This window comes from Diabrotica virgifera, chromosome 10 (assembly GCF_917563875.1).
Source record: "Diabrotica virgifera virgifera chromosome 10, PGI_DIABVI_V3a".
In the NCBI taxonomy this organism is placed as follows: Eukaryota; Metazoa; Arthropoda; class Insecta; order Coleoptera; family Chrysomelidae; genus Diabrotica; species Diabrotica virgifera.
Genome location: NC_065452.1, coordinates 133,129,002 through 133,148,853, shown reverse-complemented (window position 1 = coordinate 133,148,853; position 19,852 = coordinate 133,129,002). Strand labels below are relative to the sequence as shown.

Below are 19,852 nucleotides of genomic sequence, written 5' to 3'. Positions count from 1 at the left end.
AAGCAAATAGACTGGAAGGATGTCTTAATAACACTATGTGACAAAACCGACACTGACATGAAGTCAAGAGTTATAAAGTCAGTGTCCGACCAATAATGACACATGCATCAGAACCAAGACCCAATACAGCACCAAAATAAAGACTACTAGAAACGGCAGAGATGAGAGTACTGAGAAGAATTACAGGAAATACGCTGAGAGACCGAGAGAGGAGTGAAGACATTAGAAGACAATGTAACGTAAAGTGTATAAACGAATGAACACTATACAGGGTAGCGAGAAAGTATGGAAACACGATAATTTCTCGGAAACCGCTTGAATGATTTTTATAAATTATGGCGGGTAAAGGTGTTCTAATGCGACCGATAATATAGTGGTAATTACATTGTTGTCAAATCTTCCGTTTTTCTGGAAATCTAATGAACTTTCTTATTTTAAATAGAACATCCTATATATTTTTCACGTTTTGAAGTCATTAAGACATACTGATTATTTTTTATGTTATATTCCTTATACCTAAATGCCATAATTTCGGAGTTACTGCTTTTATTAAATAAAATTAAACTTAATTATAAAAATCTTTTTTTTTTCGACCCGAGTAGACATGATTTTAGGTTCTTTGTATCATTGAGAACAAAAAAGGTCTGTTGTAATTTTCCTCTAAAGTTAATCATTTTACCCGTGTTGAGCTGCCTCCCCCCCCCCCAGTTGCAAAAATTAAAAAACAAATAGCCCTGATTTATGAGCTTTCATATTCCGCAAACTAAACATTTTGAGTTCGTTCCACTGAGCAGGAATTTAATACTTTAGTGGGGGGAGGGGCTGAGTCAGCCCACTACTTAAAAATAGGAATATTGAATCGGTTTTTGCGGCAGAATTACGAGCTATTTATGAGCTCTTGAAATTATATAGTTTCGATTTTTGAGCTCATCCCCTTCACCCCCAAACAACCCTTTAATTGATTTAACTTAAGAGAAAAATGCTGAGAAAACTTAAAATATATCGTATTGCGTATATAATTCCTATAGCTTATATACTCTAAGAATAAACTATTAAATCACGTGCATTTCGATTATTGAGCTACAACCCCTTCGCAAGAAAACCACCCTACCTTCCCGGCTTAAGAGAAAGTTGTACTTAAATGCATTAAATTAATTATTTGGCGACTACATATCATTTAATAATTTATAAGCTTCCAAATTACGCGCATTTAGATCAGTAAATTCCAATTTATTTTGTATAGTGCAGTCACTAATCAACGATTACCTTCAATTTCGGTGAACCTCCATAAATTTTCACGAAAATTGGTCAGTGGTTAGAGGATACCTCAAGAAACAAAGGTGACATGGTACCACCTTGCGCCTTTACCCTGAGGGTGGATACCGCCCCTTCTCGGGGGTGAAAATTATTTTATAAAAAATAACTGCACAAATCTATAAAAGAACAAATTATAAGCAAAATTTCTTATATAAAGTTATTAAAATAAGTCAATACTTTTTAAGTTATTAAAGATCAAAAATTTTAGTTATTCGTGAAAAAAATGCATGTTTTAAAGCGGTTTTTCGTAAATCACTGAAAAACTGTAAGTTTTTACAAAACAGTTACTAGTAGTTTAATTCGTATAGCTTATATTCTAAGAATAAACTCCTAAATCACGCGCCTTTCGATTATTGAGCTACAACCCCTTCGCAAGAAAACCATCCCATATTCCCGGCTTAAGAGAGAGTTGTTCTTAAAATAATTTAAATTAATTATTTGGCGACTAGATATCGTTTAATAATTTATGAGCTCACAAAATATACGCATCTCAATTATTGAATTGCCAGTTTCTTTCTACAGTGCAATCACTGAAGGTAAAAATCAACTATGATCTTCAATTTCGGTAAATCTCCATTCATTTTCACGAAAATTGGTGAGCGGATTTTGATGCTATCAACTTTTTCTGGAGCTCATTTTTGATAGGTATTTCTAAGTACTTTGACAAGTATTTAGTACCTAAGTGTTATAAAATGCATCTCTTTCCCGTTATTTAAGCTTGAATCCTTAGATTTGAACAGTCGCAGAAAAAAATATACATTTAATTACCAATAACTTACTTTAAATTAACATTAAAGGGTTTTTCAAGTAAGTAATTTATTATATTTTTTATTAGCATCAATTTTAGTGATGAAAACTTTTTTGTAAAAACTTACAGTTTTTGAGTTATTTATGAAAAATCGCTTTAAAGCATGCATTTTCTTTCACAAAAATTAAAATATTAATTTGGTCTTTAATAACTCAAAAAGTATTGATTTATTAATAACATTAGATAACAAATTTTGCTTACAATTTGTCCCTCTCTCGATTTGTGGGGTTATTTTTAATAAAGTAATTTTCACCCTCGAGAAGGGGTGACATATACCCCAGGCTAAAACCGCAAGTTGTTATTGTCAATTCGTGAAAATGAATGGAGATTTACCGAAATCGAAGGCCATAGTTGATTTTTACCTTCAGTGACTGCACTATAGAAAGAAAATGGCAATTCAATAATTGAAATGCGTATATTTTGCAAGCTCATAAATTATTAAACGATATGTAGTCGCCAAATAATTAATTTAAATTATTTTAAGTACAACTCTCTCTTAAGCCGGGAATATGGGATGGTTTTCTTGCGAAGGGGTTGTAGCTCTATAATCGAAAGACGCGTGATTTAAGAGTTTATTCTTAGAATATAAGCTATACGAATTAAACTACTATTAACTTTTTTTGTAAACACTTACAGTTTTTCAGTGATTTATGAAAAACCGCTTCAAAACATGCATTTTTTTTCACGAATAATTAAAATCTTTGATCTTTAAAAACTTAAAAAGTATTGACTTATTTTAATAATGACTTATTTTAATAACTTTATACAATAAATTTTGCTTTTAATTTGTTCTTTTATTGATTTGTGCAGTTATTTTTTATAAAATAATTTTCACCCCCGAGAAGGGGCGGTATCCACCCTCAGGGTAAAGGCGCAAGGTGGTACCATGTCACCTTTGTTTCTTGACGTATCCTCTAACCACTGACCAATTTTCGTGAAAATCGATGAAGGTTCACCGAAATTGAAGGTAATCGTTGATTTTTACCTTCAGTGACTGCACTATACAAAATAAATTGCAATTTACTGATCTAAATGCGCGTAATTTGGAAGCTTATAAATAATTCAATGATATTTAGTCGCCAAATAATCAGTTTAATGTTTAATGCATTTTAAGTACAACTTTCTCTTAAGCCGGGAAGATAGGGTGGTTTTCTTGCGAAGGGGTTGTAGCTCAATAATCGAAATGCACGTGATTTAATAGTTTATTCTTAGAGTATATAAGCTATAGGAATTATATCCGCAATACGATATATTTTAAGTTTTCTCAGCATTTTTCTCTTAAGTTAAATCAATTAAAGGGTAGTTTGGGGGAGAAGGGGATGAGCTCAAAAATCGAAACTATATAATTTCAAGAGCTCATAAATAGCTCGTAATTCTGCCGCAAAAACCGATTCTATATTCCTATTTTTAAGTAGTGGGGGGGGGCTGACTCAGCCCCCCCTCACTCCCCCCCACTAAAGTATTAAATTTCTGCTCAGTGGAACGAGCTCAAAATTTTTAGTTTGCGGAATATGAAAGCTCATAAATAGCTCATAAATCAGGGCTATTTGTTTTTTGATTTTTGCAAGTGGGGGGGGGGGGCAGCTCAACACGGGTAATCATTTTCGAGTTATAAACAATTTAAAACTGAAAACAAATTGAAAAATTACGATTTTTAAGGTTTAAAGACACAAGTAAAAAAATCATTTTTAAAATTAGGAAGTACCTAAATTCAAGCTCACACCTTCTTCTATCCGATCCCTATAAGAATGTTTGGCATGTTTTAATCTAAAACATTGTTTTTTTAATGGTTAATGAAGCTCATATGAGAGGACGGGCGATCGGGCGCTGCATTAACAACTAAAAAATAATGTTTTAAAATGAAATAAGACAAAATCACTTAAATTTAGGAACATAGTAGTTCCAAAAATAATATTTTTTGCTTGTCTATTTGAACCTAGAACATCGTCATTTTTCGATTTTTTTTTTCAGTTTTAAATTGTTCATAACTCGGAAACGATTAACTTCTGAGGAAAATTACAAAAGACCTTTTTTGTTCCCAATAATCCAAAGAACCTAAAATAATGTCTACCCGGGCCGAAAAAAATTTATTTTTATAATTTGTTAAAACAATTTTTTTATAAAATAAAATAAAAAAAATTAAAGGCACTCGTGGGAGTGCCGACAGAAGTGAAAACTTCTTATAGTATATAAATTACGAGCTCAATGCTTTTACCCCATCCTAAAAGAAGTGCTATACCTATATCATATACGATATACGCGATGCGTATGCCCTATGCTATTTATGTATACATACACATAATTTATATATGTACAAAATTTATTTCAGCAAAGTGATGACGGTCGCAAATTCAATACTTTTCCCCATCCAAGAAGTGCACAACGTCCCTAAAGAAATTTTCAATTCAAAAATGTATTTCGTCGAAGCGATAACGGTCGCTAATTTACTACTTTTTCCCCATCCAAAAAGTGCACAACGTCCCTCAATAAGTTTTCACTTCAAATATTTATTTCGTCGAAGCGATGGTGGTCGCTAATTTAATACTTTTTTACATCGAAAAAGTGCACAACGTCCCTAAATAAGTTTCACTTCAAATATTTATTTCGTCGAAGCGATTACGGTCCTAATTCAATACTTCTCCTCCATACAAAAAGTGCACTTCACTTAAAAAATTTATTTCGTCGAAGCGATGACGATCGCTAATTTTTTCTTATCCAAAAGTGCACAACGGCCCTCCAGAAGTTTTTACTTCAAAAATTTATTTCGTCGAAGCGATGAAGGTTCGCTAATATATTTTCCCCATCCAAAAAGTGCACAACGTCCCTCAAGAAGTTTCCACTTAAAAAATTGATTTCATCGAAGCGATGACGGTGGCTAATTTAATACTTTTTTACATCGAAAAAGTGCACAACGTCCATAAATAAGTTTCACTTCAAATATTTATTTCGTCGAAGCGATGACGGTCCCTAATTCAATACTTTTCCCCCATCCAAAAAGTGCACAACGTTCCTAAAGAAGTTTTCACTTCAAAAATGTATTTCGTCGAAGCGATGACGGTCGCTAATTTAATAATTTTTCCCCATCCAAAAAGTGCACAACGTCCCTAAAGAAGTTTTCACTTCAAAAATTTATCTCGTCGAAGCGATAAATGTCGCTAATTTATATTTTTTCCTATCTAAAAAGTGCACAACGTCCCTACAGAAGTTTTCACATTAAAAATTTATTTCGTCAAACAGTGACGGTCGCTAATTTAATACTTTTCCCCCATCCAAAAAGTGCACAACGTCCCTCAAAAAGTTTTCACTCCACGAATTTATTTCATGGTCGATAATTTAATGAAGTTTTTACTTCAAATGTTTATTTCGTCGAAGCGATGACGGTCGCTTATTTATTACTTTCTCCCCATCCAAATTTAATAATTTTTCCCCATATAAAAAGTGCACAACGTCCCCAAAAGAAGTTTTCACTTTAAAAATTTATTTTAACAACCTAAAGAAATTTTCACTTAAAAAATGTATTTCGTCGAAACGATGTCGGTCGCTAATTTAATACTTTTTCCCCATCCAAAAAGTGCACAACGTCCCTAAAGAAATTTTCACTTCAAAAATTTATTTCGTCGAAACGATGACGGTCGCTAATTTAATACTTTTTCCCCATCCAAAAAGTGCACAACGTCACTCAAGAAGTTTTCACTTTAAAAATTTATTTCTTCGAAGCGATGACGGTCGCTAATTTAATACTTTTTCCCCATCCAAAAAGTGCACAACGACGCTCAAGACGTTTTCACTTCAAAAATTTATTTCTTCGAAGCGATGACGGTCGCAATGACGGTCGCGAAATAAATCCTTTTTCCCTATCGAAAAATAGTTTTTACATTTATTTTAAATTTAAATACTTCTATACAATTTATGTATAGATACACATAATATATATACGTACAAAATTTATTTCGTCGAAGAGATGACGGTCGCGAAATAAATCTTTTTTCCCCATCCTAAAATAGGTTTTACATTTATTTTAAATTTAAATACTTCTATACAATTTATATATACATACAAATAATATATAGCATAAGCGATGACGGTCGCAATGACGGTCACGATGACGGTCGCAATGACGGTCGCGAATTCAATGCTTTTTCCCCAATCCAAAAATCGCACAATGTCCCTAAAGAAGTTTTCACTTCAAAAATAAACTGTATAAAGATCACATAAATGAGCCAACAAATGAAGATAAAAAGGAAGCATACATAGATTACCGTAAACAATTGAACATACTTATTAAGGTGACAACGAAAAAATTACTTTAAAGAAGAAATTATGAAAAATAACAAGTCTTCAAAAAATGTGTGGAAAATAGTGAATAACTATAACAGTGCAAATGTTAATACTCAAAATATAAAAGAAATACTTACTGCAAAAAGCCAATCTATTACCGATCCAAATGATATTGCTGAGGAATTCAATGAATATTTTTCAAAAGTTGGAGAAACATAATATGCTCAGAAAATAATAAAACCCTGTTCTCAACCACCAAAGAGAAACGTTGCAATAAACTCCTTTTTTTATCACCTGTGAATGAAAATGACGTTGCCCAGATTATAGCCTCCTTAAAATCGAACAAAGCACCAGGAATAGATGGTATTAAATCTGAAGTACTTAAAGAACTATCACAAGTAATAACTGGTCCCATTACCCATTTAATAAATAATGTATTTTCTACCGGCAAATGGCCCGAACAACTTAAGCAAACAGTGGTGATTCCCGTTCATAAGAAAGGCGATAAAAAGTTAATAAACAATTACAGACCAATCTCACTAATCACTTCACTTTGTAAGATATTGGAAAAGACTATAAAATATCAACTAGTAATATACTTAGAAAAATATAATTTAATATCAAATAAACAATATGGTTTTAGGAAAGGAGTATCCGCGGAGAATGCAATATCGTACCTATCAAACAAAATTTACAACCTAGTCGACAGCAGTACACCAACAGCCTGTGTATTCCTAGACCTGGCAAAGGCGTTTGATACGGTTAGTCACTCACAACTATTAGAAACATTGGCAGACATGGGTATAAGAGGAAACACCTTTAACTTAATGGAAAGCTACTTAGAAAATCGATATCAAAGAGTGCGGTTAGCAGGGAAATTAAGTAGTGCAAGAAACATAAATTTTGGTATACCACAAGGGACTGTACTAGGACCCATATTATTTATAATGTATATAAATAATATCCTTACTTGTCGCACTGAAGGTGATATACTAAGTTTTGCAGATGATACCGCAATTTTGTACTCTGCAGATACGTGGATGGAACTAAAGAGAAAAATGGAACATGACTTAGGAAGAATTATTGATATATTTAACCACAAACTTCTTACATTAAATATGGATAAGAAGGTTTATGTTCCATTTAAAAGCTATAAGAGAGGTCTACCAGATTATAAATTTATAAAAATACAAAATCTGAATATTAATGCAGTAAGTAATAAAAAATACCTTGGAGTTCACATCGACTCATATCTACGATGGGATATACACATAAACCAAACGTGTAAAACATTGAGATGTCTATTGTACAAATTTCGATATTTACGTAACATACTGGATATCCATCATCTAAAGGTTATTTACTATTCTTTGGTAGAATCGCGACTACGTTATGGAATCCTTAGTTGGGGTGGAGTTGTAAATAGATACCTAAACCAATTAGACATTATCCAGAGAAAAATACTGAAATTTATTTACAATAGACCTTCGAAATACTCTACTAATGATCTATATAGCGAATATCAAACGTTAGATACAAGACAATTATATATTCTTACCATAATTACCAATCTATACAAAAATAAACATTTACTTACACCATTAGAGCATACCTACAATACAAGAACAAGAGCACAGTCCTGTGTTAGACTAAATGTTGTAAAGAAACGAAATTTTGAGTATTTACAAGGAAGAATCTACAATTTAATCCCTGAAATTTACAAAACATACCTAATCACTATAAATTCCCTGAAAATGATTAAGAAATTGTTTAGTAGGTACTTGAAACAAAATCACAGGCAAATGTTCAGCCACCTTTTTGAAACCAATTAATAAATAAAGTTAATAGATTCAGATTAAATATAAGCATCTATTGTTATAAGCATGAAATATCTCTCCTTTGTAGATTTTTTTTATGTCAATTTTTTTTAACAGAATTCTTAAAATAATTAAAATCGCTTAATAAAAAAAATTCTTAAACTTAATAGATTTGTTAAGTTTTTAAAATTGTTTAATCGCTTAAATAAAAATTTAATGTAAGCTCAATATAAATGAACAATATAAAAAAAAATTGGCACATGCTCAACTTCACTGCTTTAATGGGCACTATTGTTTTTTTACCTTGAACAAAGTACAGAACAATTAAATGAATGTAATATTAAATTAAATTATTGTATAGTGATGTAAGTATAGTATTGTATTATTATTAATTGTATACTTCCATGGAAAATAAACGTTTACCTGTGGGAGTTTTTTGTCAGTTCTTCTATCAGGCGCGGCCCCCTGCGAATGGGGGATACTTTCCATGGAAAATAAACGTTTATACGTTATTATTATTTAAACGTTATTACGTTATTATTAATATATACCGAAATTATGGCATTTATGTATAGGGAATATATCATGAAAAATAATCAGTATTTCTTAAAGATTTCAAAACGCAAAAAATATACAGGTTGTTTCATTTAAAATAAAAAAGTTCATCAGATTTACAGAAAAATGGAAGATTTGACAACAATGTAATTACCACTGTAATATCGGTCGCATTAAAACACCCTTACCCACCAAAATTTATAAAAATCGTTTAAGCGGTTTCCGAGAAATTACCGTGTTTCCATACTTTCTCGCTACCCTGTATAGAAAAAAAAAGAATGGAATAACCACAAAAGCAAAATTGGGGAGACACGTGTGGTCAAAATAGCAAGAGATAAATCACCATCGGTAGAAGAAAATAAATAAAAAAAACTTATCTACTAACCTGAATCTGTTTCAAGGTCTGAAATACTTCCTGTGTTCTACTAATAATATCTTGAACAGTCTCTTGTCCCAATCTACACAAAGAAGCAGTATTGAACTCTTTGGCTTGCTGTTGTTGTTGTTGCTGTTGAACAGGAACTGGTGGAGGTGTTGGAGCAACTGTTGGAGTTTGTTGAGGCATTTCATGGTGATTCAAAGCAGGAGCAAATTCTGGAAAAATAGAATATGTTGTTACTATTGGCATTTGGTTTTTCAACATCGGTACAATATACAGGGCAGGTCTTAGTTAAGCTTGTCACTCACATTTACAAATACATTTTATCAATGTAAACATTTAGTACACTAATGAAATAACTTACACAATATCCAATAAAAGTTGTTTTGAAACAGATTACCTGAATGTTTTGAACACTTCTTCCTTTTTTTCTTAGCGGGTTGTTTATCATGATCTGTAGTTTTCGGTTCAGAGGTTTTTTTGTTTCTACTTTCTTCAGTATCTTTTGAATCTGTGGTACTTTTAGTAGCTTGTAGACGCAGTAGAACCCATTTTAGTACTAATAAAATTATTCGAACTTGTTTAAAGAATTATTAATCTTAGATTATTCTTAGAAAATTATGCAAACTTTAAATTGAAAGAAAAGAGCAAGTATTATTGTTTTAAGATTGTTTTTGTTTGCCTTTTTTATTTTCAATCCTAACTGGTTTGCTAGGTTAAATAGTCTCTATAAAGAAAATAATTTAGGCCAGGAACTTAGATATTACACTTCATTATTGATTAGTAGATAAAGAATATAAAAAACGCAGGAGATTAATAGTAAAAGAATTTGTTACAAAAGCAAAAAATGACAAATGGACAGAATTTGGAGAAAAGATGGAAACAAACAGTGAAAAGAATCAGAAACTGTTCTATGGAGTTTTAAAATCAATGAGAAAAGAATAAATTCAAGTCATAAAAAACATAAAGAATAAAACTGGCGAAATTCTCACAGAAGAAAACGAAATAATGAACAGCGTGTTGAACCAAATAGAAGATGATATTGTAGATCTTATAACCATAAATGAGCTGCACGAAGCAATTGCAGAAATGAAAAACGGAGAGGCACCAGGGTACGACAGAATAACAAGTGAAATGATAAAAAAAATGGACAAAATGCAACAGAGTTATTACTAAAGATATTTAATGCCATATGGAGAGAAAAACAGATTCCAATCGACTGGCAGAAGGCTCAGATAGTACCGATTTATAAAAAGGGCGATAGAACGGATTGCAAAAACTACAGATCCATAACACTCTTAAGTACTGCCATGAAAATATCCGAAAAAATACTGAACAAAAGAAAAAAAAACCTGAAAAATTGTGATTGAAGAATCACAAAGCGGATTCAGAAACGGCCCATGATCATATACAGGGTGTTAGTAAATAAGTATGAAAAATTTTAAGGGCTAATTCTACATAAACAAATAATGCCGGTTTGCTCTATAAACATATGTCCGCAAATCCTTCGTTTGCGAGATACGGGGTGTTGAAATTTTTATTTCAAACTGCCAATTTATTTATTGCTCCAAAAGCAGTTGAGATATGAAAATAAAATTTGGTGAGTTTTAGGAGGTAGCTATTGCGCATTTTTTGACATACAAATAAGAATTTTGTATTCATCATTGGCGCGCATACGGGTAATAGCCTGAATTTTTTTAAAGAAAAAAATAGTACGCCACTGAGATATTTCAAATTAAAAATTATTTTTAAATTCCACGTTTAATTTTTGATAAAAAACCTTTCTTGCCTTTTTTTCATATAATGCACCGTTTTTATGCAGAAAAATAAAACATCTTGGCGCGTGTTTTTCATTTCTTAATACATCATCAAGAACAACTATCCAATACAATAATACTAAACTACAACAATAACAAAAAATATTACTAATAAGATTTCAACTAGGTGCAAAGCTGCAAAAATGTTTAAAATGATCTCCTTTACAGGTAACAGAAGAATTTTATATTCATCATTGGTGCGCGTACGGGTAATGGTCTGAATTTTTTGAAGAAAAAAATAGTACGCCACTAAGATATGTCAAACTAAAAATCATTTTTCAATTCATCGTTCAATTTGCGACAAAAAATCTTTCTTATCTTTTTTTCATACGAGGCGCCGTTTTTATACAAAAAAATAAATCATCTTAACGCTTACAAAGTATTCGAGGTAGTTTCCATATGCATAGAAACTTAGTTCAAATACTTTGAAAACGTTAAGATGTTTTATTTTTTTACATAAAAACGATGCCGAATATGAAAAAAGGCAAGAGAGATTTTTTGTCGTAAATTGAACCAGCAATTTAAAAATAATTTTTAATTTGACATATCTCAGTGGCGTACTATTTTTCACTTAAAAAAAAATCAGACCATTACCCGTACGCGCGCCAATGATGAATATAAAATTCTTCTATAACCTCTAAAGGAAGTCTTTTTAACATTTGTTGTAGCTCTGCACCTAGTTAAAATCTTATTAGAAATATTTTCTGTTATTGTTCCAGTTTAGTATTATTATGGATATTTCTTGATAATGTAATCAAAAAATGAAAAATACGCGTCAAGATGTTTTATTTTTCTGCATAAAAACGGTGCACCATATGAAAAAAAGTCAAGAAAGGATTTTTATCATAAATTAGACGTGTAATTTAAAAATAATTTTTAATTCGAAATATCTCAGTGGCGTACTATTCTTTTCTTTAAAAAAATTCAGACCATTACCCGTAGGCGCGCCAATGATGAATACAAAGTACTAAATTGTATGTCAAAAAATGCGTAATAACTACCTCCTAAAACTCACCAAATTTCATTTTCATAGCTCAACTGGTCTTAGAGCAATAAATAAATTGGTAGTTTGAAATAAAAATTTCAACACCCCGTATCTCGTAAACTAAGCATTTGCGGACATATATTTATAAAGCAAACCGGCATTAATTTTGCATGTAGAATTAGCCCTTAAAATTTTTCATACTTATTTACTAACACCCTGTATTTACCAATAGCAAATAATATAAAAATATCAGTAACAGGAAAAAGATGTGTATGGCATATATAGACCTTGAAAAGGCTTTTGACACAGTGCCAAGACAAAAAAAATTAAAGAAAAGTATTGAGTAACAAAATGAATATAATTAAGAATATTTACAACAACAATATGAATTACGTTATCCGTCAAAAAAAGAATATCAAAGCCATTTACTTCAAACGAGGGTTTGACACAAGGAGGAGGATTAAGTCCAACACTCTTCATAATATGGATGAGATAATTAAAGAATGTAATGTAAAAGTGAAAAATGCATGTGGGTTATAGAAATTTAAGAAGAATAGACATTTCAGAAGGAGCATTCGCTGACGACGTCGTCATATTGGCCAAAAACGAGAAACAATTACAAAGAAATATAGAATGAAGTACTAAAAAATATGGATTGACAATGAATAAAAATAAAACCAGTTCATAGGAGAAAATGAAGAAGAAAACATAAACATAAAAATAGGAAAGTAAATATAGAACAAACCCGAACCTTCCAGTACATAGGCGTAGATTTAGAAGACAACGGAAGACAGGAAACAGAAATTAATAATAGAATCCAAAAAACGATGAACCTATACTATGCAATGAACAATAAATTCATAAATAAAAATGAAATAACTAGAAAAACAAAAATTAATGTGAAGTCAATATATAGGCCTGTATTAACATTTGGTTGTGAGTCTTGGGTTCTAACAGAACGACAAAAAAGTAAAATACAGGCAGTAGAAATGAAATAACACAAATGAGTTTGAGTATTTACCAAAAGAGATGGACTACGGAACACTCAAGTAAGAGATTTGGAAATCGAGTCAATCTTGGAATATACGAAAGCAACTCAGTTGGTGGGGTCATCTTCAAATAATGGAGAATACAAAATCGGTGAAAGAAGCAAAAACGCAAAGAAGTGACATTATTTACAATAATGAAATAACTTACAATACAATATCCAGTAAACGTTGTTTTGAAACAGATTACTTACCTGAATGTTCATCATGATATGTAGTTATGAGTTCAGAGATTATTTTGTTTATACTGTCTTCAGTATCTTTTGATTCTGTGGCACTTTTAGCAGCTTTAGACGGACCAGCACCCATAAAGTCTTGAAACAGATTACCTGAATCTGTACTTTCCTGTTCACAGGTTTTTTTGTTTGTAGTATCTTCTGTATCTTTTGATTCTGTGGTACTTCTAATAGCTTTAGACGGACCAGCACCCATAAAGTTGTCTTGAAACAGATTACCTGAATGTGTATCATGATCTGTAGTTTCCTGTTCAGAGGTTTTTTTGTTTGTAGTTTCTTCAGTATCTTTTGACTCTGTGGTACTTCTAATAGCTTTAGACGGACCCGCACCTATAAAGTTGTCTTGAAACAGAATACCTGAATGTGTATCATGATCTGTAGTTTCCTGTTCAGAGGTTTTTTTGTTTGTAGTCTCTTCTGTATCTTTTGATTCTGTGGTACTTCTAATAGCTTTAGACGGACCAGCACCTATAAAGTTGTCTTGAAACAGATTACCCGAATCTGTACTTTCCTGTTCAGAAGTTTTTTTGTTTGTAGTATCTTCTGTATCTTTTGATTCTGTGGTATTTCTAATAGCTTTAGACGGACCAGCACCCATAAAGTTGTCTTGAAACAGATTACCTGAATGTGTATCATGATCTGTACTTTCCTGTTCAGAGGTTTTTTTGTTTGTAGTTTCTTCAGTATCTTTTGACTCTGTGGTACTTCTAATAGCTTTAGACGGAGCCGCACCTATAAAGTTGTCTTGAAACAGATTACCTGAATGTGTATCATAATCTGTAGTTTCCTGTTCAGAGGTTTTTCTATTCGTAGTGTCTTCAGTATCTTTTGATTCTGTCACAGAAGTGGACAGAGTATAATCCATTTTAGTAAAATTAAAATTATTCAAACTTGTTTAAATAGATTCACTATATTCATCATAAATTAACTTTAAATTATAAGAAAATAGCAATAATTATTGATTTTTTATAGTTGTTTTTGTTCGTTAATCATCAAATTAATCATAACACTGGAATGTACAATGATTAATTTATAGGGAAGTAAAAGTTTTTTAGTAACAAATAGAATAAGTCCGGGATAGATGGCCATACTAGGTGAAGACCATGCTTAATATTTCTTACGTTTGACGATAGATGTCACAGAATATAGTCAGTTTATACACATAGTTTCAAAAGTTATGCATCACCCAAAAAGTATGGTCATTTTCAGAGTTGATTTTTTCGTGAACAGATTAACGCATTCTGCTAAATTTTTTTTATTATTTTCGATTTTTCTTTGGTATTTCCACAGTTGGGCAAAGGTTTACTCAAACTTCTTTTTTGAACTTATACCGGGTGGAAGAAAAAAATGTTTTTTTGTGTGTTAAGTTTGAGACATCCTGTAGGGAGGATGAGGTATAAATATGGGGTATGGGTATACATCGAAATGGTACTGTAGTCTTATGTTTTGTGAACATTTTGTTTTTTGAATGACCTGATATCTTTAGAAACAAAGAAAATATACGCTTTTAATATTTAACATGACGTGTTTTAACTAAAACAAAACTAAATTAACAATAAAAAAAGAGTGTGTGTACTTTGTACGCACGTAAGAAGTTATACTTCTATTGTTATGATTTCAAAGAAATAAATATATTTTAAACAGTTTAATTGACTCTCAAATATCTGAATAAAAAGTCTCCTGAAGGAGAAATTTGTTTTTTTGTGGCAGTCTATCCTGGACTTACCCTATACAGAACAATATGCACAAAATGATTTACTATTTTTTACCAGATATACAGTATTATTTAGTATTTTTATTGGGAATTATTTGGGGATAATTTCAATTTAAAATACATTGTTTTGACATTTTGATTTAGACTTTGGAAATCATCCTTAAAATAGGTTTCTGAAATGGAAACGACAAAACAATGTATATTAAACTGTGGTAATTACGAATAAAAATAGTATACACTATTAAAATGCCCTAGAAAAATATATTCAGAACATACAGTAAGTACCGATAACTGATAAAATGGGGTCCGGACCAATAATCCCCGGACAAAAAATTCCCACAAATTATCCCTCTACAAAAATCCCCACAAAAGATCCCGGACAAATAATCCCCACAAATTTTTTTGGACAAAATATCCCCACAAAAAATCCCCTAGAAATATTTGCTGCCGAATAGTTCTCTAAAAGTTTTCCCGAAAGGACATCGCACACATCTTATGGAAAATATAATGTCACTCAAATTCAATAAAATTTATACGAATAGATTCGTTTTAAATTAACGATCAAATCTTATCATTGCGCCAACTCTTAATTATGATTAATTACGGCGCAAATTGCAATTAAAGTTTATCAAAATCATATTTTGGGAGTTCATAAAAATGTCAGATACAATCACTATTACTCAGGGTGCTATTCAAAGCAGCTTAAGCCCAGCGGGTCCTAAAAGCGGATTAGTGAAACTATTTATACTTTCCTACTTCTCACCAAATATTTAATTATTACATAGGCGTTCGTTAAAAATTATCAATGGTGAGTGGTTCGCCTGTTTAAATGTTGTGGAATACTAATCAATTTTTTATTATTTATGTATGGTAAGTATACATAAAATCTGTAACTAATTTCGATTAAATAATGCATTCATTAGTGAGTGGTTCGTCTGTGTAAATGTTGTGCAATACTAATCATTTTTTATTATTTATGTATGGTAAGTATACATAAAATCTGTAACTAATTTCGATTAAATAATGCATTTCATTTCCCCACCACCATTGAGGTAAAATGCAAGGCGCGTTTTTTTGCATGGTTTCCCCATTAGGCCTAATCCATGTTGTCATTAATTATTAAAAATATATATAAAAAAATTGAAAACCAAGTTGTGGTATTCAAAAAGTCAACAATTACTGATTCAAATGCACGTCTCTATTAGGAGCGTCTAAGACAGAATGTAATAACTGTGTTGATGGATACCTTACAATTGCGTCATGCCTTGCATACCCTAGATACCATAATACACTTGCAACATGAGCACAGCATCCAACAGTTCGTGCACCAGTTTTGCAAGTGCAGTAGTAGCCGTCGATTGGTATATTGTCACCGTCATTTTCTAGATGGAGTGGTTGAAAAGCTATCCATAATTGATGTTTAGTCGCCTGACGAAATCTAGAGTAAACACGAGCTCTAAGAAGACCCTGTTCTTCTAAAAGTGCTTGAAATGTAAAATGTTCAATGTTTTCTCTCTGTAATTTATCTTGAATGTAACTGGGTGCAAGTTTTACTTGGTAGATTCCAATAGTCAAATCTCTAATCTGTTGTAACGACAAAATGGGAAATTCTGGTAAAATAAGTTCATCTAAATTCTGTCTTCAGTATCTTCAGTAGACAACTGTCTTTGTCCTCTTGGTAGAAGTGGTGGCAAATGACATTCTAGGCCTAAATAATTTAATAAATGAATAGAATCACGATAGCCTCTATCTACAATTACAATATCATTTGGTTGCAGCCAGTTACGCAAGTTATTTACTTCGTCTTGTTCCTCATCTTCAAGGTGATGTTGTAAAATTGCAGCAACGTTATTTCTTGAATCAGAAAAATAGGGGCCTTGTACGTCCAAAATATATCCGTCAGGTCCGACTATTAAAACAGGTTTGATTAAATGATAACCCTTATGTAGACAGTAAGTTTGGCGAAGACTTCGAAAATTGGACGATTTGGGAATTTTGAGATAGGTTCCATCTATGTAAATAATGGCTTGAGGATTGTCAGGATTCGGATTGTACAAAGAGTTAGCAAAATCTGTAACATGGGTTCTAATAAATTCTTGGCGACCAATTGCTTCTAAACCCATATTTTCTCTAACAAATCGTTGACAAAGACTTGTACGTACTGCAGTTATTGTCAGACTAACGTTGGATCTGCTAGAATATGAGCACAAAATTTTTAATAAATCGTCACTTAAATTGTATTTTAATTTCATAAGAAATGTAATTAAATCCTTTTTAGTAATAACTCTAGTTCTATCATAAACTACGACCTCATCGCAATAAGTATAAAGATCTTAAAAATTATTTTTGCTTAAGTTTGTCAATGCTTTGAAGTCGTCCTCTTGAATACCCGTGTCTGTTTCGAAACGATTAGTAGTATTTTCAATTGCTGTCAGAAACCACTCTGAAACTTCTTTCGGACTTAAGTTAACATTACAGTAAACAGAACAGAACAGAACTATGATGAGATACAGAAACTTATTGATGAGATACAAGAGGAAAGTAAAAACATCATTTTACTAGGAGACTGGGATGCACGAATAGGAAATGATGAAAATATGGCATTAGGCTGCTGGGGAAGGTATGGAGAAGAGATGATATAGACAATATACGAATAGAAATGGTAGAAGAATGATAAGTTTCTGCCAAATAAATGACTTGTTAATAGGTAATTCTTTCTGGTATCAACCGAGAAACGAAAAATATACATACGTAGCAGAAGAAAGAAATGCGAGAAACATAATTGACTACATAGTATATCCTCGAGACGCAGAACTAACGATACAAAATATAAAAACAGAGAACGAAGCCGAACTCGATACCCAACACAGACTAGTGACAGCAGAGATAAACATGACACTAATGGAAATAATAGAGAGTCCTCAATATACAAGAATAGCAATACATAAGATGAAAAATATGGAAATGAGGAAGTTATACCAAAGAGAGACAGATAAAATACTGGAACAGCATGAAAACAATGAGGAAATATGGAATATGGAAGAGAGATGGAAAAAATTGAGAGACACGTTATGGAACACTGCAAAACAAGTATGTGGAATAAGAAAGAATGGGAAGAATAATAAAAGAACTGAATGGTGGAATAAGGAAATAAAGCAAGCTGTAAAAAAGAAGAAAGAAATGCGGAAGCGATACATAAACACAAATGAAGAGCAAGACAGAGACGAATACAGAAGACAGAGAAATATAGTGAAAGAACTAGTAAAAGATGCGAAGAAGAAGAGCTGGAAGGAATTCGGTGAAGAATTGAACGAAGGTTTTGGAAATAACAATAAACAGTTTCGGAATAAAATAAGAAGCATGAAAGGAACAAAAAGGAAACAAATAAGAGGAATTAGAAATGAGCGAAATGAATTGAAAACAAACATACAAGACATACAATATGGAATAAGCACTATAAAGAAAAATTCGAGGCAAGTAACCAACAAAATGAGGAGAGAGGACAGCAGGCAAGAGAAGTGGATAGAGACAATCGAGTAGACGAAATTCATAACAAAGATATTGAAGAAGGATTAGCAAGAATAAAGATTGGAAAAGCGGGAGGTGCCGATGACATAGATCCGGAGATGATGAAGTACGTGGGCGACCGAGGCAAGCTTTGGCTACTGGAAATAATGAGGGAATCATGGAGAACAAAAAAGATACCGGAAGACTGGGAAGAAAATTTATTGATACCAATACACAAGAAAGGAGATGAAGCGGAATGTGATAACTATAGGGCTATATGCTTATCATCAGTGGCATATAAAGTCTACACCGGGATAATAGAAAGGAAGCTCAGGAAAGAACTGGAAGAAAAACTAGAAGAACAAGCGGCCTTTAGGAAAGAAAGAGGAACAACAGATAATATATACATACTGAGAAATATAATTGAAAGGAAAAACGAAATAGTAGAATACTTATATATTACGTTTATAGATATTAAAGCTGCTTTTGATTCTATAAATAGAGAAGTAATATGGTCAGGAATGGAAGATCTGCAAATCCCGCAAAAGATAGTAAGCATGGTAAAAAGTACATATAGAAACGTACTTGCTAAAGTACAAATAAACGGAAACAGATCGCCAATAATAAACCTAAGGAGAGGAATAAAACAAGGGAACAGTATCAGCCCAGTTTTGTTTATATCAGTAATGGATAGAGTAATGAAGAGCGCTAAAAGAAGGTCAAGGCAATTACAGTCAATAATAGGGTACAGGAATTTAGTACCAGTGAGAATGGAGGGATTACTATATGCAGATGACTTAGTGATAATAGCAGACAATAAAGAGAAAATGCAAAAAGTAATCGATATCTGGGTGGAGGAAATAGAAAATTTGAAAATGGAGGTAAATGTAAAGAAAACGAAGACCATGATAGTAACCCAAAAGAAAAGGGAAGAAATAAACCAAACGATATTTAGGTGCAAAAACGAAATAATAGAAACAGTCTCGACGTTTGAATACCTTGGAGTAATAATATCAGAGGATGGAAAGATAGATCAAGAAATCTCATACAGAGCGAAAAAAGCAAATAAGATCTACTATGCACTAAATAAAACAATATTTGGAAAGGAAGAAATAGAATAAAGAAATAAAACTGAAGGTATACAACGCAATCTCTGTACCAACTTTAATATATGCAAGTGAGACATGGGTAAACAATGCAAAAATAGACAGTACAATAAACGCAGCGGAGATGAAGCAGCTAAGAAAAATAGCAGGAAAAACGAAATTGGACAGAATAAGAAATGAAGATATTAGACAAAGACTGAAACAGGAATCGATAATAACCAAGATACAAAAAAGAAAATTAAAATGGTATGGACACATTAACAGAATGGACCAGGGAAGACTACCAA

General features: G+C 32.0%; 1 protein-coding gene across 1 annotated transcript in view; it reads right to left on the bottom strand.

Moving 5' to 3' along the window:
- Positions 1-19,852, bottom strand: part of LOC126893413 (mediator of RNA polymerase II transcription subunit 30-like) — a 44,115-nt gene that overhangs the window by 12,242 nt on the left and 12,021 nt on the right. Inside the window, exon 3 of the mRNA XM_050663563.1 lies at positions 9,161-9,369. Coding sequence (XP_050519520.1) covers positions 9,161-9,369 — 209 coding nt within the window. The remainder of the gene's footprint in view (positions 1-9,160; positions 9,370-19,852) is intronic.